A 26,919-nucleotide genomic window follows, 5' to 3' on the forward strand; every position below is an offset into this window, starting at 1 on the left:
AGCTCACGTAAGTCTTAATCCATTTTAGGCACTGGTTCAGTTTATATCATTAAAGCAAGAAGAAAAAGCAAAGTCCCAAACAAATTCCTGACTCAGAATGAATACATACATCACAGCTTACTATTGCAAAATAACCAAACATTTCATTGTGTCTGGCAGTCTCTATACTAAAGTGAGCTCTGCATCTCACTGGAAATGGTGCCTGTCTTTCCCTAGGAATCCATCAAAACTCTGCCAAGTCTGCGTGGTCTTTCACAGTTTATCATTACAGATACATTATGAATTGTACTGGCTTACACGTCACTTAGGTTAGTGACCTTTTTTTTTTCCCATATGAGGATAGTTAAATGTGACAGTTTGTAGTTATTCATTAAAACATACAATCAGAAATGACACATCTACTGTGGACTAAATTCACACATGTAAGTAAAATGTTTATACTCGCCCAGTGCTGTTTCATTAATTTTTGTGGTGCTTTTGGTTTACAGAGAGTCACCACTTTGAGGATACTAGTCCAGATACTAGAGAGCAGGTGTTCACACAGGGAAGCTCCCTCAGTGGTGACATGAGCCCACATGGGAGCTGGGAGGGGGGGAACTCAGGTACTCAATTTGGGTGACATAAAGGGCAGAGCCAGCACCTTCCACAGAAAACTAAGTTGCCAGTCCCTCTAATGCTTATATATATAAAAGGGGTTGAAAGATATAAAAATGATACATTCTTTTTTTTTTTTAGAAATCTTTTTAAAAATTTATTTTCCCTTTTGTTGCCCTTGTTGTTTTATTGTTGTAGTTATTATTGTTGTTGTTATTGATGTCATTGTTGTTAGATAGGACAGAGAGAAATGGAGAGAGGAGGGGAAGACAGAGAGGGAGAGAGAAAGACACCTGCAGACCTGCTTCACCGCCTGTGAAGCGACTCTCCTGGCAGGTGGGGAGCCGGGGCTTCTTACTGGGATCCTTATGCTGGTCCTTGCGCTTTGTGCCATGTGCTCTTAACCCACTGTGCTACCATTTGGCTCCCAAAAATCATACATTCTATACATAAAAGGACCTAGAAAAATCCCCATATTTAACTATTAAATATAGTTAAATAGTCCTGCAATATAGTCCCGGATAGTCCTGCAAAATAGTTATAAAGTTCACTTGTTACAAAAAAAAAAACCCTCTTTTTATGCTTGTTTTGAAACAAATAATGGTATGAACACTCTAGATCAACACCCCTGGATACATAATTCTGTATCAGCTGAAAAAAACACTTACATTTATTCAAAGCCTAGTTGATCACGGTGGTAATTAAGTGGAACAAATTGGTCATATTTTCCCTATACTTTAGAACATAGAGAAATCATTCTTAAATTTCAAATTTGATTTTTATCAAGCCAAATTTCCTTCATTATATGGTGACATTTTCAGGAAAGGACACCCTCGCTGTTTTCTATTAGTTCTAAGTATTCCTTGAGGAGTGCCACATCACTGGGCTAGGTAGTTTCCTTTCCCAGGGGTACAGTCCCGACTCCAGTTTAGCACCCCCTGCACGCCGCAGGAAGCCTCAGCTGCCTGGTATCTTCTCTCTCTCCATCTCTGAGTCTGAAAAAAGTCAGCCTGGAGCATTCAAGCCCCAGTGGAGACAAGCAAAACACACGATATGAAACAGACATGCTATGTTATGCTGAATTGCTGATTAATAGGACCCATTAGCTCTAGACTGATGCTAGGTAATAAAGGGAAAATGAGTGGGTCGCCGGCTACCCTTGACAGTTGAAGTTTCTGGGTAAACTGAGGAAATGGCGCAATTATAGGACTCAGGCACCTAGGTAACATCCCCTCTCAGTGGATAGCAGGGGTTCTGAGATAAAGGCTCAGCAGAAAATCTGGAGCTTGGACTTTTCTTTTATCCTGGTGATTCCATCTGGAAACTGGGTGTCATCTCTGGAATGCATGACCTTTACATCTTAGGTGACCTATACTCTTAAAAGTACTGCTAAATTATATTGAATCACATAATTGGCATGTGACTATGTCACTTTTTACTGTTAATGACAGTTTTTCTGGCATCAAACTGCTTCATTTTCTTGAATGTATCATTCTTAACAAACACATACCATTTTTATCTTGAATTCCAGTTCATCTGTTGACTAAGTATCTCATTAAGAACACTGCTCCAAATATATTGTGGCCTGTCATGTCCATTCTGTAAAACCAGTGATTTCACGTTAACTATGGGCTAGCGGAAAAGAGCCTAGGAAACAAAATGGACACACTCCCTGCAGCGACCCTAACTGGATGATGTAATTCATTAATTTGAGTCTGTAAGTTTGCTGTTATATTCATCTATCCCATCAATCAGATAATTCAAGTGCTAATTACTTGTGCTAATGGACAGATTCCAATCATTCAGCAGATAGATCATTTACTTCATCAATGATTACTTCTATATAGAGGTCTACCTTCAATGATTACCACAGCCATCATTTGTTTTAATAATATATTTGTTTTCAAAATATACACATCTGGATTTACTGATTCTACATGACTGCTTTTCATCAAAAAACTCAATGGAAATGTATATTAACAGCTTGCATTTTTGGAACTATCTGCACATCCCACTACACAGCCCCACGCCAAACATCACACTGAGCACTTCGAACAGCCTGATTCCTAATTTGGAGTAATTCTAGTTAGACAAGTAGAGAGAATGTGTGTATAGGGTGCCAGAAAGTCTAACCAACTGTGCCAGAAACGTAGTCACTTAGGAGAGGATTTGCCTGTGTCATAAACTCTGTTAATCGCCTACGTCTCCCAAAGAGTTGCCTTGACACTACTGACACATAGTTTATAATCATAGCCATACGGATAATGATAAACACCCCTTAGAAAAAATGTATCCGGTGAGCACAGATTTCATCCTAGAGTAAAGTGACTCCAGCTTGCAAACATGGATCAAAAGCTTTAATGTTACAATTTGGGTTCAAGTAATTCTGAGTGTCTAAGAACAGCTGATTTATAAAGCTAGATCAAAGAAGTATGTGTAGCAAATAAACAAGAAGGATTAAACATTATATTACCTTTGAATTAGAAATAGACCATTTTTTTTTACTGGGAAGTTTACTCATTAACAGTTTAGGACTGTGAATATTTGTTTTAATTAGGTTATTGCTTAAGGATCATAGTTGGCCTGGAATCTTGGAAAAAATTAGTTGACTAATTAAAAAAGTTACATAAAAGTGTGGAAAAAGTCGCATGCTTTAAAAACTTAGTATTTCCATTAAGCTTGTGGCCTAAAAAGTATATGAAGACAACAGCAAATGGATGGGTTTTTTTTTTTTTTTACACAGTTTCTTGGTTTTTACAATATTTTCTCTTCTCTAGTTACCCTCCCTTCAAAGCTGGTCAATTGTTTTTCTTGATTTGTTGTTACTTCACAGTCAGCACAAGGAGATACTTGTAATTTCTGTCAAGCAATACAGAAATGACAATTAGAAATGTTAAACTTTATTTTTGTGTAACATTATAATCTTAATAGAATAGCAATATAAACTCATACATGTCAAGAAATATCTTACATAAACTAATATTTAAAATAAATGTAAGTATAGTCTACCTTAGTCAATTATATAAAATGTAATTGTTGTCTACAAATTAAAATGTATTTCTAGAATTATTTTGAAGAAGCTTTAGCCAAACACCTAGACTCTAATTGACTCAAACACTGAAGATGTAACAAATAAATAAATGCTAGATAAAGTTCTGAACACTGAATACTTCTACTTCACATATAGAAAACAGGTCTGTGTGTGTGTGTGTGTGTGTGTGTGTGTGTGTGTGTGTGCTTGTTTAAGGGGATATGCACTTCTTTCTACCTTCTTTCTTTCCTCAAAGATGATGATGATGATTGCCTTCAGGGTTATTGCTGGGACTCATTGTCTGCACCACAAATCTGCTGCTCCTGGTGGCTATTTTTCCCCTTTTGTTGCCCTTGTTGTTTTATTGTTATAGTTATTATTGTTGTTATTATTGATATCATTGTTGTTGGATAGGACAGAGAGAAATGGAGAGAGCAGGGGAAGACTGAGATGGGGAGAGAAAGACACCTGCAGACCTGCTTCATCGCTTGTGAAGCAACTCCACTGCAGGTGGGGAGCTGGGGGCTTGAACCGGGATCCTTACACTGATCCTGCTGTGCTACCACCTGATCCCCCCTCAAAGATTATTTTCATCTTATTTGTACTATAAGGCATATCTTCTGAGGCTCTCAAATAATCAGGCCAAAAGCTTATTGATGGGGCAGTGGATATGGGGATGTCTCATGCTGACAAAGATATGCTAATTGCATCAATCCTGGTTCTGCTAGAACCAGAGTCACCGAATTCAATTATCTCCAGAAGTGCTTTCTAACATATGCAAGGTAAACACTGACAGAAAATGAATACCTGTGCAGTTGCTTTTGCTTTTGTGTTGTCCTTGCTAGAGGTGTTTTCTTGCTTTATTGCACAGTTTTTGTCCTGTGAGAAACACAATTGAAAATACATCAAATAAACTAAGTTAAGGTGACAAATAAAAATGTTCCTGTGAATTCATCCCAATAAGAAACTTTAAAAAATATATTGATTAATGAGAGAGCTAGGAGGAGAGAGAGAGAAAGAACCAGACACCACTCTGGTACCTGTGCTGCTGGGGATTGAACTCAGGACCTCAAGCTTGATAGTCCATGCCTTATCCACTGCACCACCTCATGACTGGGGTCCCAAGGAGAGACTGAGCCTTTGTGGACAGTCTGGAAATCACAGTGCCGTGGGGGCAGCCAGTTACTGTAAAGGAGTAGATACTTAAAAAAATTTTTTTTCATTATCTTGATTTATTTATTGGATAGAGACAGCTAGAAATCTACAGGAAAGAGGCAATAGACTTCGATTTGTATTATATTTGCACTTGGTCTTTGAAGTGATGGCCAAAATAATGGTATGTAACTAAACTACCCCACCTGCAGGGGGAAGCTTCACAAATGGTGAGGCAGGGCTGCAGGTGAGGTGTCTCTCTGTCTCTTTCCCTCTCTATCTTCCTAACTCACCTCAATTTCTCTGTCTCTAATCAGTAAATAAAATATTCTAAAACTAATGTTAAGAAATAAAGGAAATCCAAGGACTGATGAAAAATCAAGACAGAAATGAATTTGAAGGAACCGTACTCTTCCAAATCACATATTTGAGAAACAAGTTGAGTTGGGAGGATGTTTTTTTTTTTTTTTTATATTAAATACATGGATAAAAGGTAATTTCTGTTGGAACCTTTCCTGCACTATTTCTCAGGCTTTTGATGGTGACTGATGTGCCCACATATTCACATAATATGGCTGGTCAGAAGTGCCACCAGGTGACAATTTAGCCCATCAAATGTGGGGCTTGTGTTCCTAATCGACACTCCAGCAATTCAAAGACATTGTGAATTTAAAGTCCACTTTATTTTTATTTTTCATAAGGGTGAGTGAACCATTCTCCTTTGTTTTTTTTCCTCCCAGAGCACTGCTCATCTCTGGCTGATGGTGGTACAGAGGAGTGAACCTGGGACCTTGGAGCCTCCTCAGGCATGAGAGTCTCTTTGCATAACCATTATGCTATCTACCCCCACCCTTAAAGTCCACTTCGTAATCCACACACATCTCATATATTTTCTGGACGATGATGACTTATTCTTACTTTTTGAATCACTTTAACATTCAAACCTTGTATTGTGTGTGGAGTAACCTTTAAGGTCAGTCTCCTGAGGAAGAAAGATACTGGTAGTTTTCAACAGTCTATTATTTCATGAATGCAGCTTACCTTTGATCATCTGAACAATAACACTTTAGTACAATTTCACTTTAGAGAAAATATCATGTGAATGGAAAACATCTAAAGCTTTCTGATTCTTTGATCTTATAATGAACACTACCTTTCTTTTCTTCTTCTGTGCCTCACGGATATGGTAGGAAGTTTGAAATTCCTCCAATTTCTCAGGGAAGAAACAGGTGTAAAGATGACTGTAAAGATGGTGTAATTGTAACTAGGCAACAACATGCCAATCTAGGAAGCTTATCAACTTTATTTTATTTTTTAATAAATGTTTTATTTTTATTATCTTTATTTCTTGGATAGACAGACAGCCAGAAATCAAAAAGGAAGGAGGAGATAGGCAAAGAGACAGAAAGACACCTGCAGCACTGCTCCCTAGCTTCTAAGGTTTTCCCCCCTACAAGTGGGGACACAGGGCTTGAACCTAGGTCCTTGTGTACTGTAATGTGTGTGCTTAACCAAGTGTACCACTGTTTGGCCCCACTTATCAATTTTATAACCAGTGATGTAGAACTAATTCACTTAATAAGAAGATAGTAGAGATTCTTTTCCCTTTTTTGTTATATTTTATTTAATTTATTTATTGGATAGAGACAGTCAGAAATTGAGAGGAAGGGGGGGGGGAGGGAGTGAGACAGAAAGATACCTGCAGAACTGCTTCACCACTTTGAAAGCTTCCACCTTGCAAATGAGGACCCGGGGCTGGAACCTGGGTCCTTGTGCACTGTAGCATCTGTGCTCAACTGGGTACGCCACCACCCAGCCCAGGTGAAGTTTTTTCAGAGCCTTCCTCACCTGTGCTGCAGACACTCTTAATACTAACAAGATTTTTTCATTAATTGAATTTTATCATGTTTTGTAGTTACTGGGGCTTCACCAAAGCAGGCTGACTCTTTAAGAGAGAAAGTGAGAGACAGATAAACAAACAGGAAAAGACCACAGCATCCACACTTTTTCCCAGTATGATGTGGGCTGGGATGTACCACCGTCCAATGAGCTAAAGGTAGTTTCACTGTTTGTGGGTGCCTTGTTATTTAAGCTTTGGGGTTTATTCACTAGTAATTTGATCAGGTACTTCTCTGGGGGTCTTTATTTGTTGGCTACAAAATAGGGCTCCTTCTATACAGAGTTACTTGATAATGATGTTGATTATTCAGTGTAAAAACAAGCAAACAATACACATTCTTCTCCTGTTTATCAGTAGCAGTAGTAATCATGTTTGTATTGTTATTAAATATGAACAGTTATGATAAATTGATACAGATATTACAGTCCTGATTTTTTTTTTCTAAATAATAACAGTCATCCAATTTACAAACCCAGAGGAAGAAGAGGAGGAGGTAAGAGAAGTTAAATAAATGGAGAAGTAAGTGCTCAGTTGAAGGGATGCAGACACTCCACTTCCCCTCAAGTGAAAGATTAAAAATGTAGTGCAATTAATGTTTGTCTTTGGGGGAAAAGATACAAAAATAGAAATTTCAGGATAGCACAGAATGGTGTTTATATGTCCAAAGATCTATCCAATAACATACATCAGAATTACCCTGGTAATAACTAACTAAAAAATTTTCTTAAAAGATTTTTTTTTTGCCCCTAGGGTTATTGCTGGGGCTTGGGGCTCAGTGCCTACACCATGAACCTACTGCTCCTGGAGGCCATTTTTTCCCTTTTGTTACACTGGTTGTTTGTTGTTGTTGTTGTTTTTGTGGTTATTATTATCATTGCAACTGATGTCGTTGTTGTTGGATAGGACAGAGAGAAATAGAGAGAGGAGGGGAAGACAAAGAGGGGGAAAGAAAGATAGACACCTGAAGACCTGCTTCACTGCCTGTGGAGAGACTCCCCTGCAGGTGGGGAGGTGGGGGCTTGAACCAGGATCCTTATGCTGGTCCTTGTGCTTTGCGCCATGTGTGCTTAACCCGCTGCACTACCGCCCGACCCCCCTAAATAAAGAATTTAACTAATGGGTTTACCTTCTTTAAAGAAAATGTCTTGGAAATATAATGTAATTTGTTATAAGTTTGAAACACACTAAGATTTCTTCCGTCTAAGTAAAAACAAGTCATTTAAAACACACGTGTGAACACAAAACAGAACTTGGACTGTGTTTGATGTATTGCACCAACGTAAAGGGCTCTGGTGTGCTGGTGGGGTGTTCAGGTCCTGGAACATGATGGCAGAAGAGAACCTAGGGAGAGGGTTACAGTGTTATGTGAAGAACCCGAGAAATGTTACACATGGACCAAAAACTATTTTATTGTCAACTGTAAACCATTAATAACCCCAATTAAGGGGAAAAATTAAAAAAAAGATTTGAAAAAATGTGAATTTATTCTTGTTAGGAACATAACTTAGATATTGCCGTAAGAAAATTTCTTTCTTCCACTCTCTCTCTCTCTCTCTCTTTCTCTCTCTCTTTCCTTCTTTCTTTTTTTCTTTCTTTCTTTCTTTCTTTCTTTCTTTCTTTCTTTCTTTCTTTCTTTCTTTCTTTCTTTCTTCTTTATCTCCAGGTCATTACTGGGGATCAGTGCCTGCACTACGAATCCACTGCTCTTTCTATCAACACTGGAGTGAATTAGTAAGCTGACCTTTCGGAGTCTCCATTTCAGGTGAGAATGCTACTGGGTGACCCTAATTTTAGTTTGAGGATACCATGAGAAGAGGATGCAGCTAAAACCTGCCAGACTACTGATGTATGGAAATCATGAGACAGATTTTAAGACACTAAGATCATGACAATTTATAATTGAAAACTGCAACCACCGAACTATATCCTGACCCTGACTTAGCTAGGTTTCTAACAACATTTACACGCCAATACTTTCCTTTCTTTCTTTAATTTTTGAAACATTTTAAAATTATATTCATTTATTGGATAGAGGCAGACAAAAATCAAGAAGGGAGGGGGAGGGGACCAGGTGGTGGTGCCTCCTGTCAAGCACACATAGTATGAAGCACAAGGATCCCTGTTCAAACCTCTGGCAACTAGCCCCAGTGATAACCCTGGAGGCAAAAAAAGGGGGTGGGGGTCGGGCGGTAGCACAGTGGGTTAAGCGCATGCTTGCAAGCTGTGAAGCAGGTCTGCATATGTCTATCTTTCTCTCCCCTTCTCTGTCTTCCCCTCCTCTCTCTATTTCTCTCTGTCCTATTCAACAATAATGATATCAATAACAACAACAATAATAACCACAACAATGATAAAACAACAAGGGCAACAAAAAGGGAAAAAATGGCCTCCAGGAGCAGTGGATTCCTGGTGCAGGCACTGAGCCCCTGCAATAACCCTGGAGGGAAAAATAAAATCAACAAACAAAAAAGGGCAGGGGGAGATAGAGAGGGAGAGAGACAGAGAGACACCGGCAGCCCTGCTTTATCACTCACAAAGCCTCCCCCCCTGCACGTGGGGAACAGGGGCTTGAACCTGGATCCTTGTGCATTGTAACATGTGTGCTCAACCAGGTGTGCCCAGTCCCCATGTTGACAATAGCTCAAAATGCCATTAGTAAAACCACCTTCCTTCAGGGAAAGATGTGAGTCCCACACCATTTTCAGAAGCACTTCTCTCTCAGTTGTATTACTCTGGTGATCTCCAAGTCTGGGCTGGATGGTTCAACTTTTCTTTTTTCATGTTTACATCTGACAGGACATTGAAATTTGACTAATTATACCAGAAATGAGGTTGTAGGGCTAGAGAGAAAGCACCCTGGGGAGGGTGTCTGCATTGCTGCGTGTTCAGGGTTGGCATGCCAGCACCATGGGGCAGGAGCTATGATAATGAAGGAGGTTACAACTTTGAGGTCTCTCTCTCTCCCCTCTCCCCCACCACATCTGTCTAGCTGAGTAAAAGAGAGAAGTGGCCCATAAGTACATCCTCTCCTTCCATATTTTTTTATTGTCGTAGTTATTATTGTTGTTGTTATTAATGTCATTGTTGTTGGATAGGATGGAAAAAAAATGGAGAGAGGAGGGAAAGACAGAGAGGAGGAGAGAAAGATGCAGTCCGGCTTCACCTCCTGTGAAGTGACTCCCCTGCAGGTGGAGAGCCAGGGGCTCAAACTGGGATCCTTATGCCAGTCCTTGCGCTTTGCACCATGGGTGCTTAACCTGCTGTGCTACCACCCGACTCCCATCTCTCCTTCCATTTATAAGGCTGTCCTCCGTACAGCCACCGTCACAAGTACCAGAAATGGGTCACTTCTCTGAACATATATCTAATGTTCTGGATGCCTAGTAGGAAGAGAGATTTTCTAATTTCAGTGAGAAAGATGTCCAGAGAAGATAGAAGCTACACATGCTGAAAAACTTCTGAAACAGCATCCTTAGCTTTCTTGGTTTAAACAAAGGTTCACTTGAAACCTTGAGAGCTCTCTAAGGTTAGTATAAAAATATTGGTCCTTTAAAGGTCTCCATGCCGCTCCTCTGTGGAAGACACAATAAGTGAAGAGGCAGGCAGCAAAGATCAGGAGATGGATGGGAGGAGGGAGACTGTCTTTTGGGGGAAGGTAAGAAATGATATAGAAGCAAGGCCAGAAGATTGACCGTGATGAACCCGAGTACAGGATAAACCTCAGCATGAGAAAATAATGTCACCACAGGATGTGTTTCTGCTGTCACTGTCACTGTTCACAGTCCATCCTTTCTTTCTACACACACACACACACACACACACACACACACACACACACACACACACACACACTTCTGTCACAGTGATCTTCTCTTGGTCTCTTTCCCTAAGCTACAAGTCAGTAATATCCCAAGTAGCTTAGGGAATGAAACCGAGAGAAGATCAATTACTGACTTGTCATCCTTCCTGTTGCACTGGAATGTTGTTTTAAATCTTGAAAAAATTTCAAAGTGTTTTTTCATCTAGGATGCATTATTTGATTTTTTTTCCTCTATGTAAATTTATATATCTGTAAAATGTGGCTACAGGTACTTCTCAGTTAGTCTGGTTTTTTTTTTTTTTTTTTTTTGCCTCCAGGGTTATAGCTGGGGCTCATTGCCTGCACTATGAATCCACTGCTCCTGGAGACCATTTTTTTCCCCATTTTTTCTGCTGCCCTTGTTGTAGTTATTATTGTTATTGTTGTTATAGCCATTGTTGTTTGTTAGGGCAGAGAAAATGGAGAGAAGAGGGGAAGACAGAGGGGGAGAGAAAGATAGACACCTGCAGACCTGCTTCACCACCTGTGAATTGACTCCCCTGCAGGTGGGGAGCCGGGGTCTCAAACAGGGATGCTTACACAGTCCTTGCACTTTGCGCCTCCTGCGCTTAGCCCGCTGTGCTACCGCCCAACTCCCCCGGTGAGTCTGTTATTACTACATCAGGGTGCCAATACATCAGATTCCAACATGTCTGAAGCATGTTTGCAGCTTTGCTTCAGCTGTCTTTCAAAGACGGTGTTATATATTAAAGCCATCGAAATGTTATTATCATTGTTACTAACACATCTTAAGAGGAAAAAAGAAGTCATATTTTGTTCAGGTAGATGGTTAGGACTACATTCAGTATGCTGTTTCCAATTACAGATGTTAATCTTAAATGTAAATACAAATATTAACCTTAAATGTCAATTAAAAACAAAGGTTACTGTTGAGAGACAAGGTACTGTCCAGAAAATAGTAGTGGGTACAGGTGTGGCTTGGAAAAGTGGAGGCAGGGCTTGGGTTTTTAAAAAGCTGGACCTTTGAGGTTTCTCTCTGCTCAGATCACCATGTGATCACCATGTGTTTGCCTCCTCTCCCTCTCTCTCTCTCCTTTTCTCTCTCTCTCTCTCTCTCTCTCTCTCTCTCTCTCTCTCTCTCTCAGTTTTCCCTAACAAAGTTAAAGTATCTGAAAATCAGTGACCTCTCCTCAACTCTTTGTTGAGATAATGTGTGATGGACCTCTATTACTGAGGGCACAAATGCTGCCCCCTTTCCCTTAAAAATTACTGAAGAGTGAACATGAAAGTGTCCATAGGTAGGTGTGAAAAGCAGAAGACAGCTCTAAACACTAAGGAGAGTCCCCGCCAGGGTCCTAACATGACTTGGAGGTGATCTGTCCCTCTTACACCAACACCACAGGAGAACAATGAGGACATGTGGCATGATGCCAACCCCCTCCCATAATCCAGGGAGCATCATCAGAATGACAATGAGATGCTGAGAATTTTAGGCTCCTTACAACAGAACCTGATTTACCTAGAAAACTCTGCAAACCAAGCACCTGACAGCAACTCCCCAGGTCCCCTCAAGTGTTACACAATAAACAATTGTCTTTTGTAGAATCCAGCTTTCTTAAATCTCTGCCAAAGTGATTTTAACATGAAAACACAGGCATCATTTCCCACTCCCAGAGCAAGAGCTGATTTCCTGCGTGTTTTCTCCTTTCTTTTTAGCAGACAATGTCTTGCTGTTGAATCAACCTCTTTGTCAGGGATTTGCATGCAGGTGTAAAGATAAGAAACCCAAGTATGTCCTGTGTGCTCCACAGAAGCCAATCCTTAATTTCCTTTGTCTCAGCATGTTAAGAAAAATTAAATGTTTGCTACTTCCTTTCAGAAACACCATAAGACAGATTTTTTCAGTGAGTGTTGTCTTAGTCTCTAAGTGAAAGTTAAAATTAAAACACCCCTTATCTTTTTTTTTAAAAAAAATTCTTGATAAGCTCTTAAACAATATGAGAAACAGTGGGAAAATTGAATGAAAATGGGACAGAACTGGTCCACATCTATTTCTCAATGCAACTCCAATAACAGACATTCCAAATTAGTAGTCCGTCATGCAGTTAAGTCTCTAATCACTCATTTCAAGTTGTCTAAATTTTCTGAAAACATAAAAATAAAAAGGGGGGAGGCAATGAATTAAGAGGTTTTATTTCCTCATCGTTCTTGTCTGGTTTGCACTGAGCATGTGATGTGGTAAACTAAACTACAGACGGGAATACACATTGCTTCTAGTTAGAAATGTGAGTCTTTGAGGGGAGGCAGTATGGAAAACCTGGATATTAAAGATGCAGGACAGCTTTGAAAAGGTGAATAAGAAGAAATGCATATTATAATTGAATACTATTTGCTGTCTACTGTAGGTAATTATCATAATAAGTCTGCAAGAACTCAACATCCTTTCTCAAAATTTTTTACAGGAAACCCGGGCCAAACAAAGTGGAGGTGGGTTTCTTACTAACATATGCTTTACTGGGCTGTGGCCCACATCTGCTCATGTTGACCTGGGGATTCATGGTATGCACGAGTTGAAGCATTCTGCCTCTGCCTTCCACTAGTAAAAGGACCTAAGTCATAAAAACCACTTACTAGAGTGACGTGTCAGCCAAACTCAAAACTGTCACACTGTACTATTTCTAGGATTTCTCTGCTATGCTACTCAGTTCACAGTATTTCCAAGAGCAATCAAAATGTATCACTACCTGTATTTATTAGCTAAAACTCCCTATGTCCTTATCACTCTCATGAGATTAACAATCAATATAAAATTCTAAACCTGAAACAGGTGCCTACAAGAAACCTTTGCTTCTGGAAGCTTCAATTCCTAACACCATCCTGCTGTTCATTATTTAGCAACATAATGTCCTAAGTGCTCTAGAATATTCTACCTGCAGATACTTTGGAGAGTTCACTTTTCTTTCAAATATTCACCTTCACCTTCCTAAAACTTCTTCTACTAGTGACATCTTTTTAATCTTTTTGTTTGTTTGTTTTTTCTATGGAGTATGTCTTATTGGATATGTGTGTGTGTGTGTGTGTGTGTGTGTGTGTGTGTGTGTGTTTACTAGCTTGGGTTGGGTGCATAAGTGCCCCCCTCTCTCTCTCTCTCTCCCCTTGCTTCCAGGATTATTACTTGGGACTCAGTACCCACACTTAGAATCCATTGCTCCTATGGCCATTTTTTCCCATTTTTTTAATAGGATAGAACAGAGAGAAATTGAGAGAGGAGGGGAAGATAGAGAGGGAGGGAGACAGACACCTATAGATCTGCTTCACAACTTGTGAAGTGACCCACCTGCATGTGGGGAGCCAGGGGCTCCAACTGGTATCCTTGTAGGGGTTCTTGCACTTTGTATTATGTGCGTTTAACCTGGTGCATCACCAGCTGGCCTCCCATAAACATCATGTCTATTCCTGGGGCACTTCATTCAATGGACACAGAGAAGCAGAGACAGGGAATCTAGGGACGTGTGGCACCAAACAATACCCACCTGCTGTGACACAAGCTTGGAGTGGCTGGACCCAAACCAAGATCCCTCATGCGGACAGCTATTCCTCTATCTCCTGTATAGATACTTTCATTTATTTTATTTATTTCATAGAAAACAGAGTTTCAGATGAGAATGAATGAGAGACCAGAGCACAATGCTCACATGTACAAGAGGAATTAAACAGGAAACCACTGCATCTAAGTACTGAGCTCAGACAACTGTGCTACATATTCAGATACTCAATTATAGAATCTAAAGCTCCTTTTACCAATTTTTTGCCTCCCGGGTTATTGTTGGGGCTGTGTGCCTGCACTACTTATCCACTGCACCTGAAGGCTATTTCCCCCCTTTCTTTTTTTGCCCCCTTTTTTAAAATCATTGTTGTTATTATTATTGTCCCTGCTGTCCTTGCTTTTGGATAGGACTGAGAGAAATCGAGAGAGGAGGGGAAGATAGAGGGGGGAGAAAAAAGACACCCGCAGACCAGCTTCACATCTTGTGAAGCAACCCCCCTGCAGGTGGGGAGCCAGGGGCTCAAACTGGGATTCTTACGCCGGTCCTCGTGCTTGGTCCCATGTGCACTTAACACGCTGCGCTACTGCCTGACACCCCCTTATACCATTTTTAAAGTTTTCTCTGTGTGGAAAATACACTACTTAATTCAAAATGCTTATTGAGGATTTCAGTAAGTAGTGTTGCCTAAGGGAATGAAAAGAAATACAGAAATTCAGCCATGGACTAATGGCATCCTGTTATCTTTGTTCAGAGTGAGAAAATGAACTCTAAAGGCTTAAATTACCTGGGGTGGGGTGGTAGTGCACCTGGTTAAGCACACATGTTGCAGTGTACAAGAACCCAGGTTCAAGCCCCTGGTCCCCACCTGTAGGGGGAAAGCTTTGTAGTAGTGAAGCAGGGCTGCAGATTTCTCTCTCTCTCTCTCTCTCATCCCTCTTGATTTCTGCCTGTCTTTATCCATTAAATAAATAAATATAATTTTTTTGCCTCCAGGGTTATTGCTAGGTCTCGCTGCCTGCACCATGAATCCACTGCTTCTGGAGGCCAATTTTTCTGCCCTTTTTGTTGCCCTTGTTGTTTTATCATTGTTGTGGTTATTATTATTGTTGTTGTTATTGATGTCATTGTTGTTGGATAGGACAGAGAGAATTCAAGAGAGCAGAGGAAGACAAAGGGGGGAGAGAAAGATAGACACCTGCAGACCTGCTTCACAGCCTGTGAAGTGACTCCCAGTAGATGGGGAGCCGGGGGCTCAAACTGGGATCCTTACACTGGTCCTTGTGCTTTGTGCCATATGTGCTTAACCTGCTGTGCTACCGCCTGACCCCCAAATAAAGATGATTTTTAAAAAGCAACGGATTAAATATCACCAGATAGGTATCAGACAGCTGACTATAGCTTAAAGGAAACCAATTAACATTATATGTAGAGTCATCACCCTTCTGCCTCAAACTTCCATGCAGCTACTATACTTCCTTAGCCTCTGCTGAGCTTAGAAGTGCAATGCCCCAGGATATAACATCAAACAGGTAAGCAAAAAATACACAGGGGCTTTATCTCCGTGGTAGGAATGCAGCATCATTCTTAGGCAGAAAGAATATTACAGTGTTCGGCATTTGTTTGACAAATCTCATCAGCTTTGACTCAGAGCTGAGTCACTAAAAACTCTCTAGCCTTGCATCTATATACTAGCTCTTAAACAATCTGGAAGTAAGATTTAGAAGGGCAGGAGAGACAGTTAACCATGCAGGGTGCTTGTATTACTACGCAGACAATCCCTGTTCAAGTCCTGAGACCACGGGTTCTCGAGTGCCATGGTGATGGAAGATACTCCCAATGCGATGACATCTGTCACACTCTTTATCTCTCTATCTGGATGCAATTGTGTCCCAGAGCAGTGAAATCTCACATGCATGAGGAGTGGGTTCAAAAATATATACAAATAAAAGAAATAATAGAAATTACAAGTGGGTCAATAAAAGAAATTTCACATGAATAATTATGTTCACAATAACATAACCTATTCTGGAAGAAGAAAAATAGAAGAAATGCATGCCATTGCTGCAGAAAGAAAAAATATGTATTTGTTTATTTATTTTCCCTTTTTGCCCTTGTTTTTCATTGTTATTATAGTTATTATTGTTGTTGTCATTGTTAGCTAGGACAGAGAGAAATGGAGAGAGGAGGGGAAGACAGAGAGGGGAGAGAAAGACAGACACCTGCAGACCTGCTTCACCGCCTGTGAAGCGACTCCCCTGCAGGTGGGGAGCCGGGGGCTCAAAGCTGGTCCGTGAACTTTGTGCCACATGCGCTTAACCCGCTGTGCTACGTACGGCCTGACTCCCTGCAGAAAAAAAACTTAAGATGGTCACACCACCTACTTTTATGGATTGGAAGAAAATCATATTGTCAAGGTAGCAAATCTTGTCAAATTGAGCTAGAAAATTCAATACAATCCCTTTCAAAGTTCCAAAATATTTTCTTTAAAAAATGATTGAATAGACTTCCTAGTTTCTTTCCACAAGAAGACCCCTAGTTTCATCTGCTCTATTTTTAAACTTTGGATTCCTGTTTATTAAACAATTTGTTCTGCTTCATATCCAACTGCCTTCCAGCCACCAAGTTGCAGTTGCTACCATGAAGCCATCCTGACTTCCCTGGGCAGATGACCTCAATGTGTCCTGGACCCTCCTCTTCCCAGAGCCCGGCCCCACTAGGGAAAGACAGAGACAGGCTGGGGGATGTATCTACCTGCCAACACCCATGGAAGCCAGAACTCCCACCTTCTGCGCCCCATAAAGAATTTTGGTCCTGACACCCAGAGGGATAAAGAATAGGAGGAGGATAAAGAATGGAGGGGAAGAGACACAGAACTCTGGTGGTGGGAACTGTGTGAAATTATACCCCTGTTATCTTACAGTCTTGTTAATCATTATTAAATCTCTAATAAAAATAAAATTATTCTTGACATAGTGACCTTAAAGGGATTCAGGATAGCCCGGACACTCCTGAAAAAAATCAAGGTAAGATTTTAACATCTTAATTTCAAGATTCACTGTGAATATACCATAGTCAAATGATTCTCTCCCCTCATAATTTATGAGAAAACAAAAATTTTCCTCCGCAGTTGGAATGAATCTTAAGCTTCATGTTAGACTTCATCGTAATTCCTGCACCTTTACTTAATCTCACAGTCTACAGATTTATGTTTTATCTCCACATTATAAGTGCAATGCCTTGGTATTAGATAGTACATACAGATAGAATGTTTCCTGAGGGGGCCAGGCGGTAGCACAGCAGGTTAGGTGCACGTGGCACAGAGCACAAGGACTGACATGGGGATCCCGGTTTGAGCCCCCAGCTCCCCACATACAGGGAAGTGGCTTCACAAGCGGTGAAGCAGGTGTGCAGGTGTCTGTCTTTCTCTCTCCCTCTCTGTCTTCCCCTCCTTTCTTCATTTCTCTGTCCTATCCAACAATGATGACATCAATAGCAACAACAATAATAACTATGACAATAAAACAACAAGGGAAACAAATGGGAAAATAAATTAAAATTAAAAAGAATGTTTCCTGATAGCATGAACCAGGCTTAGATAATTCCTAAGGTCACTGAGTGTAATTCAGGGTGTGTGCAGAATCATCCTCACCTCTGGAGAACCACACACAGTGGTGGCCTGACTGACTCCGTGGGCTGTCTCAATGTGGATGTTCACGTTGACATCAGGAGTGTTCTGGTGAATCTTGAGGAAGAAAAACAAAAAGAGAAATAAGAATTACTTTATTTGCTTTTGCCAGGACCTGGTGCCAGAACAGTTTACCTCGCCTGGAGAATATGTTGGTTCCTTTCTTTCAATTTCAGTGAGACACACACAGCTCCTTGGACCAACAGAGGTGCTACCCTTGGGTGCTTTTCCGGGTACTCTGTGAGGCCCCAAGCAGGTGAACCTGGTCTTCAGACATGGCAAAGAGTGTTTGCTAGTGAGAGAGTCATCTTTACAGCTCCAAGGATGATCACATTTTAAACAAGAGAAATACGTTGAACAATAACTTCTCGTCTTATGAGAGTGTTCATCAAGGCACCAAACTTTTCCACCAGCACCTGGGAAATGCCAGGTCAACAGAGGAAGCTACGACCTGCCAGGTTGCTCCCCTGTCTTTTTTTTTTTTTTTTGCCTCCAGGGTGATTTCTGGGGCTCAGTGCCTGCACCATGAATCCACTGCTCCCTCCCAGAGGCCATTTTTCCCCCTTTTGTTGTTGTAGCCTTGTTGTGGTTATTATTATTATTGTTGATGTCATTTGTTGTTGGATAGGACAGAGAGAAATGGAGAGAGGAGGGGAAGACAGAGAGGGGGAGAGAAAAATAGACACCTGCAGACCTGCTTCACCGCCTGTAGGTGGGGAGCCTAGGGCTCCAACCGGGGTCCTTACTGGTTGAGCTTTGTGCCACATGTGCTTAACCTGCTGTGCTACCACCAGACCCCCCTTTGTCTTTTTTAAACTTTATTTTATTTGTTAGGACAGAGACGAATTTAGAGGGAACACGGAAACAGAGAAGGAGAGAGGCAGACCTGCTTCATCACTCGTGAAGTTTCCCCCCTGCAGGTGCAGACTGGGGGCTTGAACCTGGGCCTTGCACACTGTAATGTGCGCGCTCAAGCAGGTGTGTCACCACCTGGCCACTCTTTTCTCTCTATCTTGAATGAAACATGGGCCAGGAGTCACATTTTAATGCTTAGACAAGGTCCTCATGAACAAGGTCCTGTCTCTTCAAAGTGCAAGAATAATACAAAATAAAAACCATACTTCAGAATTTACCATGATCATAAAATAGTGTAATGACAGTATCATACTAAGGAAACATAACCAAACTGAAATATACATGCATGTATCAGAGACCTTACAGATTATACCTTAATCGTTTCAACTTTGAAATTAAAATTTAGTATATATATGTATATGTATACATATATATTAATATATTTGTCCTAGAGATGCCCAATTGGGAGTATTTTACCACAGTAAATACTTGGTACTTGCTGATCAAGTACTTGAACTGTCTTCAGCTATTAGCTGCACATTAAAACTTAAACGTCCTCATCTGTTATTAAGGTTTCTCACGCCTCAAAAATCATTGGCCCTGTATTTTCTCTTTACATAAACTATTTCTGAGAAACCATCAGTGTCCATCTCATTTTATCAATAAGAAAGAAAATGCTTTTGTAACATTTTACCACAGTTAACATGCCTTCACTACCTAATTAAACATAGCTTTGTACCTCTGGAGACCAGAATTATTATTATGAAATCTATGCCTTCATAAACACTAAGTGAAAAAGAAGAAGTAGTCAGGGGACTAGGGTCAGGAACCCAGACAATGTGTGGCATAAAGAAATTATGTACACACCCAATCAAATGATCACAGGTTATGTCCAGTGTGGGCCTGTTGGTCAGAGCTTACTTGAACATGTTGCAACCATCAGTCTGTGAAGTTAACAGTCGTATAACATAGACAACATGTAAACTCAGTGAGTACTTACTGGCTTGGATCTGAAACAGTGGTATTAAGAATCAGATCGTGGGAGGACAGAAGATTCTAACTACTGGGGTGGGGTGGGGGGGCTAGGAAGACAAAGACAAATATATGACCACACATTCCTCAGCAGGGTCTTGCAGAGATATTGTTTTCAGGAAAAAAAGGCACTTAATCTGACTATTACAATAGGAAAAGAAAAACTAACACAGCAAAAGTCATATATAGAGAAATAGTAGTCAGGTGGTAGCGCAGTGGGTTAAGCGCAGGTGGTGCAAAGCGCAAGGATGGGTGGAAGGATCCCGGTTCAAGCCCCCACCTCCCCACCTCCCCACCTAGAGGGGAGTCGCTTCACAGGCGGTGAAGCAGGTCTGCAGGTGTCTATCTTTCTCTCTCCCTCTCTGTCTTCCCCTCTTCTCTCCATTTATCTTTGTCCTATCCAACAACGACAGCATTAATAACAACAATAACTACAACTATATATAAAAAACAAGGGCAACAAAAGGGAATAATAATAAAAATATAGAGAAATAGTAAGAAATATATTACTTTAGCTGCTGAAATAATTCCTATATTAAGGCAATCAACTACTTTACTTATGGTATGTTGATAAATAAAGTTACTAGACCTCCTCCCTCTTTATACAGAATATTTAGCATAGTTGAACAATTTGCAGAAGACACAGAATGTCTTCTCACTTCTTCCCTTTTTTTCCTCCTGTTCTTCTTTAGAACCCTGTATTCTGATTTCCCCTTTACACTTTTCCTGAGAATAAAAATAAATAAACTAAAAGATGAAAAATATTCAAATGAATCAGAGTTCTGTTAGATGTTGATGAATGTGACAATAAGAAAGGAATTGCTTACATCTTTAGAGAGTTTACACATTTTGACTGTTATGCACATTAAAAAGCTCTACTCAAATCAGATGAATAAAAAGGACTGTGTATGCAGTGCAGGGGATGGAACCAGGGGCCTCAGGCCTGAGAGCCCAGTGCTCTGGGGAGCAGGGACGGAACCAGGGGCCGCAGCCTGAGAGACTAGTGCTCTGCCTATTGAGTTTTTTTTTTCCCTAACCATGACAGCAAAGTTTGGAATTTACAAAATTAAAATATTGTATTGAAATAGGACCCGTGTATGTGTGTATGAGTGTGTGTGTGTGTGTGTGGGGGGGGGGCTTCACAAGCAGTGAAACAGGGCTATGGGTGTCTTTCTTCTTCTCTCCCTCTCTGTTTCCCACTCCTCTTTCTCAATTTCTCTCTGTCTTATCCAATAAAATGTAAAAAAAAAAAAAGGGAAAATTCTACTGAAATAGGGAACTATGGAGAAAAACTAGAATTCTCACACTAAGGATGGTTTTTTCTGTTCTTGGTAGAGTGATGTATTGCTAGCTAGTTGTATTGAAATATACGAAAAGGTCAAAGAATCCATTTAACTTTGAACATACTGAACCTATGTTTGTTCAGTATACAAAAGTATACTGAACAAAAAAATATACTGAAATATAGTGAACATCTAAAATATACTGAACACTTAGCACTTGTTTCCAGATGGCCTACACATTAAAACAGTCTTGAGGAAGTAGGTGAACAAGGACAGGAGAGTCACATAAATACCAGCAGTGGAGGAGAGAGCCCACCATTAACACAGGAATCAGAAGAGGAGAACAGAGGTAGAAAGGATGCCAACTCATTAACCATCAGGGAGGAACTGTAGTGTATACTGGTTTCACGGAGTAATCAAATCACTGAAGAAATACACCCACCTAAAACATCATTCCTAAATTTCATTTACTATTTAATAGCATTAAAGGGAACTGAAATCCAACACAGACACATTATTTCATTCTTTTTCAGTCAGGCTTATCACCTGTGTTCAGTGCCTGCAGAATAAACGCACTATTTCCACCATTTCTGGGAGTCTTATCCGTCCAGCTTCCTTCCCTGCCCTCCCCTCCTTCCTCTCCTTTTCCCTAGTATTCCCTCCTTTCCCCTCGCCCTTCCCTTTCCCTTTTGTCCCCATCCCTCCTCTCCTCTCCCTTTGCCTCCTATCCTCTCCTTTCCCCTCCCCTTCCCTCCTCAGTGGGGTCATGGTCTTGAACTTAGGTCCTCATGCAGGGTAACACGTGTGCCCTCCAAGCGAGCTGTTCAGTCTGGGCTGCACACAGGAAAGGCAGCACAGCACCCAGTGAACTGCTGACATTTCAGTGTTTGCGAATATCCACAGTCCAGGCACATCGTCTACATGGTCACAAAGCTGCAGCTACTCCAGGAATGAAGGGTTAAAGATTTTGGTGATTTTCAGGGCCAGGCAGTGGCACACCTGGCTGAATGAACACACATGTCACAGTGCATAAGGACCCAGGTTCCAGCCCCTGGTCCCCACCTACAGGGGGAAAGCTTTGTGAATGGTGAAGTAGGGCTGCAAGAGTCTCTCTGTCACTCTCCCTATCGATTTCTGGCTGTCTCTATTCAATAAATATAAAGATAATAAAATTTAAAAAAAAAGTATTTTGGTGATGTTCAATGTAGACTCCAGAGCTAATGCTGTGAAGAACATCCACCTTTGGTCATTAGCATCCCAGTATGCTAGCAGGAGACTAGAAACACGCACAGTCACCTTTGTGGCAGTTCCAGATGTCTCTTGCAAAGAGCAAGATTTATCTACCCACTGAAAGCAGACCATGGTGGGGTGTCCAAGCTGGCTGGGGAAGCACAAAGAGCAGGGTACAGGAGGCAGCTCCTGGGACCTCAGATCCTCAGGCAGGACAGTCTTTTGGCATAACCATTCAGCCACCTCCCCAGCCCGTTGGATAGTCACTTAAATCAGTCACACTAGTCCTCGGCTTAAAGGTTTGCCTTTCTCTTAGGCCAAGAATACCTGAGAGTCAGAGCCGCGCCTCACTCATCATTGTCAACGTTGAAGCAGGTATCTGCTTTACACAGAACTCCTGAGAGGCTGTCTCACTTGAAATCTTTGAGGCAAGTATTATTATTTCCATTTTGGGCAAAGAGATAAAGATTTTAGGACAGTCACAGTGTCATTCATATATATATATATATATATATATATATATATATATATATACATATATATATGAAAATATATCTATTTTTATCTTTACTTATTGGATAGAGATAGCCAGAAATTAAGAGGAGGAGGGGAGAGAGACAGAGAGACATCTGCAGCCTTGCTTCATCTCTCACAAAGCTTTCCCCCTTCAAGTGGTGACCAGGGGCTTAAACCTGGGTCTTCGCACATTGTAGAATGTGCCCTCAACCAGGTGCACTACCAGCTGGCCCCTGGAAAGAAAATCTGTTATAGTAATAACTATAAGTAATAACTAAAAATAGTTTGGTGGTATAGCTTAGTGTGTTTAAAATTAAAAACAAAATAAAAAAGGCTCAAAGGACAATGCTTCTGTTTGCTTTGGCTTTCTATCCCCAGGGTAAGACAATATGCTACAATGAGAAAAATTATTAGCTAATATCTGCTTTTAACACAGAGCTAATGCATTTCTTGTTTTATGCTCCTAATTTTGCTAAAGCCCTTCTATTTACTTCAGCAGAAAACAAGTGCACCATCTGCCTCGGCCACTTCCACGTTTCACATTCTAATGCTATTTCCTGAGTAACACTTCAACTGAAAGCTCAAAGGCCCCGGACATTCTGTGCCTTTCAAATTATCTGCTATCAATTTAGCAAAGTTAGAGGATTGCTAAGAGAAAAAAACAGACCTTGCAGGGAGGCTAGATAACAGAGTTACTTCAAATAAGACCAAGCGCATAATTCTCAAAAAACAATATAACCCACAGGATTCGTAACAAAAGCAGATGTTGGTTTTACTCAAGTCTCCTTGTTGGTGCAATGTGAGTGGGAACTGTTTGTGGTAACTTGTGTGAATTTGTCTAATCCTGGTCATCAAACCTCCCTTCCCTGGATGGGCCCTCCTGCAGTAGCCTTAGGGATGCACAGTGCTCTCTGACCCAGCAGGGCCCTCCCTGCACCTGTGCTTAGTTTTCTGCTTGCTGCTCCATTCACCCTTTTCCCTGACTCCAGTTATGGACCTCACTGGAGCTGCTTGGTCCAGCTTAACTACCCCTCCCTTCACATACCACATGCTTCTTGGTAAAATGTAATTTGGACAGAGTGAAAAGGGATGAGCCTACATCTAGTGCGACCTCCAAGAGATGAAACTACTTCTTTCTTTGTTATTATTGACTTAATAATGATGGACAAAACTGTAAGATAATAGGGGTACAATTCCACACAATTCCCACCACCAGAGTTCCGTGTCCCACCCCTCCATTGGAAGCTTCCCTATTCTTTGTCCCTCTGGGAGCATGGACCAAAATTCTTTATGGGGAGCAGAAGGTGGGAGTTCTGTCTTCTGGTATTGCTTCTCCACTGGACATGGGCATTGGCAGGTGGATCCATGCCTCCCAGCCTATTTCTATCTTTCCCTAAGGGGCAGGGCTCTGGGAGATTTTTAAAGTTATGTTCTGACTTGCTAGTGTATGTTCATAGCAGAATTATAACATACAGATAAGGGACAATAAAGGATGTTTTCAATAAAGACCATGGAGTCAAGAGTCATTCCTATAGAGAGGCAGAGAGAGATACTGCAGCCTGTGGGGCTTGAACCTGGGCCCTGTCCATGGCCAGAAATTTGCTCTACCCAGGCTACTCTGATGGGATGAAAAAAATTTTCAAAAACTCTGACCTAGGAATTTCTAAATATTGAATCTGATAATAAATTGTGAGATAAAAGCAATGTAAATAATACTCGTTATTTATTTAAGAGGGGGGATTATTATAAATGAATCATGACAAATAGAATATTAATGTTCCCAAAATGTCTTGAGTATGCAGACTGCTGCTCAGAACTTAATTATGCCCTCAGTAGTCACTGTGTGCCTATGCTTCAAAATGATAGAAACTCTCCTATATATCAGAAAGTATCATTTAACACTGATCCAGTTTCTTATGCTCATGACTGTCTAGAATCATTAGGAAATATAGGGCACTTGTGGACAGTGGTATAACCGACAATTTTAAGATCCTAGAAACACACAGAACCTGGCTTAGCTTATGTTGATGAGTGGCGCTGGGTCATACTCAGAGGGGGATTATTTTTAAATGCACTTAAAGAGCGCATGGATATGCGTGATTAAGACCAGTGTGGTTAATGTAACTGGGAATAAAAGCTAAAACAGAGCAAGTAAAACATCTCACTTGAATAGTACTTTCCTCTGCCATGTATAACCCAGGTTGGGCAAGGTCCCACCACACTGCCGGAAGGTTCAGGGCTGTGGTCTCTTTTCACTCCCTCTCTGTCTCAATCTAAAATCAAACAAGACAAACAAAAGTAATAAATAATAACCAGCTGAAAATAACTGATAAATAACCCCATCAAAACCTGATTTTTCCTTTTCAGTTTTTTTTTTCCTTTTCAGGGAGAGGGTTATTACAATAATAGCTTCCATTTATGAAATCCTTACCCCTGTCAGAAAATATGTTAATTATACATACTGCCTCCCAGCAACGCTCATATCTCTTAAACATGAAAAGCTATAAGTCAAAGTTTAAGAAAATTGCTTAAATTCAACAAGCTTGGAATTGGAAGAGCTCACTAAGACATTCAGTCTTCACATATAGTGAGTCTAGCAGTTTACAGGTGTCAAACTGAACTAGGAATAACAAGGACATCTTCAGTCAACAAGCTTAAGAATGTGCTTCCTACTTACCTCCATCATTTACACATCATTTTACAAGTAGAACATGCCTAAAACACATTGGAAAGAATGCTGGGGGTTGGCTGGGCGGTAGCACACCAGGTTAAGCACACATACTATGTAGTATGAAGCACAAGGACTGACATAAGGATCCCGGTTCAAGCCTCCGGGTCCCCCTCTGCAGTAGGGACTCTTCACTTGTGGTGAAGCAGGTCTGCAGGTGTCTCTCTTTTTCTCTCTGTCTCTATCTTCCCTCCTCCTCTTTCAATTTCTCTCTGTCCTATGTAATAAAATGGGGGGAAAAAGGCTTCCAGGAGCAGTGGATTCATAGTGCAGGCACCGAGCCCCAGTGACAACCTTGAAGGCAATAAATAAATAAATAAATAGAATGGTTTTCATATTGAGTCAATTTACCTCCAGCAAATAAACGTTTTATAGACATCCACCATAAATCAGTTGCCCTGAATAACCAGAAAAGTCACAACTGCCATTTTGAATATACTTCCTGTTGTCTCATTTTCATACAAACACAGAGAAGCCAAAGGGGCCCAAATAACTTTGCATGTCACTTACTAAACTCAACTTCATAAGTTTCTAATAATAACCTTCAACAAGGGGCTTCATTTAAAAATTATTAGTAATTTAATAGGGATTTACAAGATTATAAGACATTACAGGTATATTCTCTTACCACCAAAGTTCTGTACCTCTCATCTTTCAAGGATAAATTGTAATCACCATAGTTCCCCCAGTGTGGCTGTTGTCTCACTGTCTTTATCTCCCCTACCCCCCTCTCAATTTCTGAGTATCTGTATCCAGTAAATAAATAAAGATAATAAAAGAGGAATATATATATATATATATGTGTGTGTGTGTGTGTATATATATATATATATATATAGAGAGAGAGAGAGAGAGAGAGAGGAGAAGAGAAGAGAAGAGAAGAGAAGAGGAGAGAAGAGAGAGAGAGAGACCTGCATCACACTGCATCACTGTACCAACACTCCTGAAGCTCCTTCCCTCCCTGCAAGAGGGGGCCAGGGGCTTGAACCTGGATCTTTGCACATCGTGACCTATGTGTTCTACAATGTCTGTCACCACTAGGCAATGGAATTTTTCTCTTTGGTGAAAGAGATACAGAGGGAGACAAAGAGAGACACTACAGCCCTGAAGCCTCACACAGTGCCCTGGAGATCTGAAAGGCACCTAGGTTCCCTCATTGCAAACCAGACTCCCTTACAGGTGAGCTACCTTGGTAACCTGGGAATTGTCTGTAAGAGGTAATGTGTGTGATAGGAAGAAGAGACAAGAATGAAACAGGCAGTTAAATGTAGGCTCAGCACTGAAGCATTTAATTTTTTGAGACTTCCTTCATCACTGCATACAAGAACAAAAGCAGAATGCTACAGAGAGAAAGAGGTATGAGAAGGAGAAGAGGAGGAGGAGAATGAAGAGGAGAAGAAGGAGGAGGAGAATGAAGAGGAGAAGAAGGAGGAGGAAGGGGAGGAGGAGGAAGAGAAGAGGAGCAGAATGAAGAAAGAAGGAAGAGGAAGAGAATGAAGAAGAGGAGGAGGAGGAAGAGGAGGAGACTCACTAGTGAAGTTTAAA

At 40.8% G+C, this 26,919-nt stretch overlaps 1 protein-coding gene across 4 annotated transcripts in view; it reads right to left on the reverse strand.

The window, feature by feature from the left end:
* Positions 1-2,936: 2,936 nt before the first annotated feature.
* LUZP2 (leucine zipper protein 2) overlaps positions 2,937-26,919 on the reverse strand; it is a 385,213-nt gene continuing 361,230 nt past the window's right edge. For all 4 annotated transcript variants that reach the window (XM_060176997.1, XM_060176995.1, XM_060176994.1 and 1 more), the window contains 3 exons: positions 17,695-17,787; positions 4,433-4,504; positions 2,937-3,453 (listed from right to left, as the gene is read on the reverse strand). In XM_060176997.1, coding sequence (XP_060032980.1) covers positions 3,349-3,453; positions 4,433-4,504; positions 17,695-17,787 — 270 coding nt within the window. In that variant the 3' untranslated portion in view covers positions 2,937-3,348. The remainder of the gene's footprint in view (positions 3,454-4,432; positions 4,505-17,694; positions 17,788-26,919) is intronic.

This window comes from Erinaceus europaeus, chromosome 17, assembly GCF_950295315.1.
Source record: "Erinaceus europaeus chromosome 17, mEriEur2.1, whole genome shotgun sequence".
Lineage (NCBI taxonomy): Eukaryota > Metazoa > Chordata > Mammalia > Eulipotyphla > Erinaceidae > Erinaceus > Erinaceus europaeus.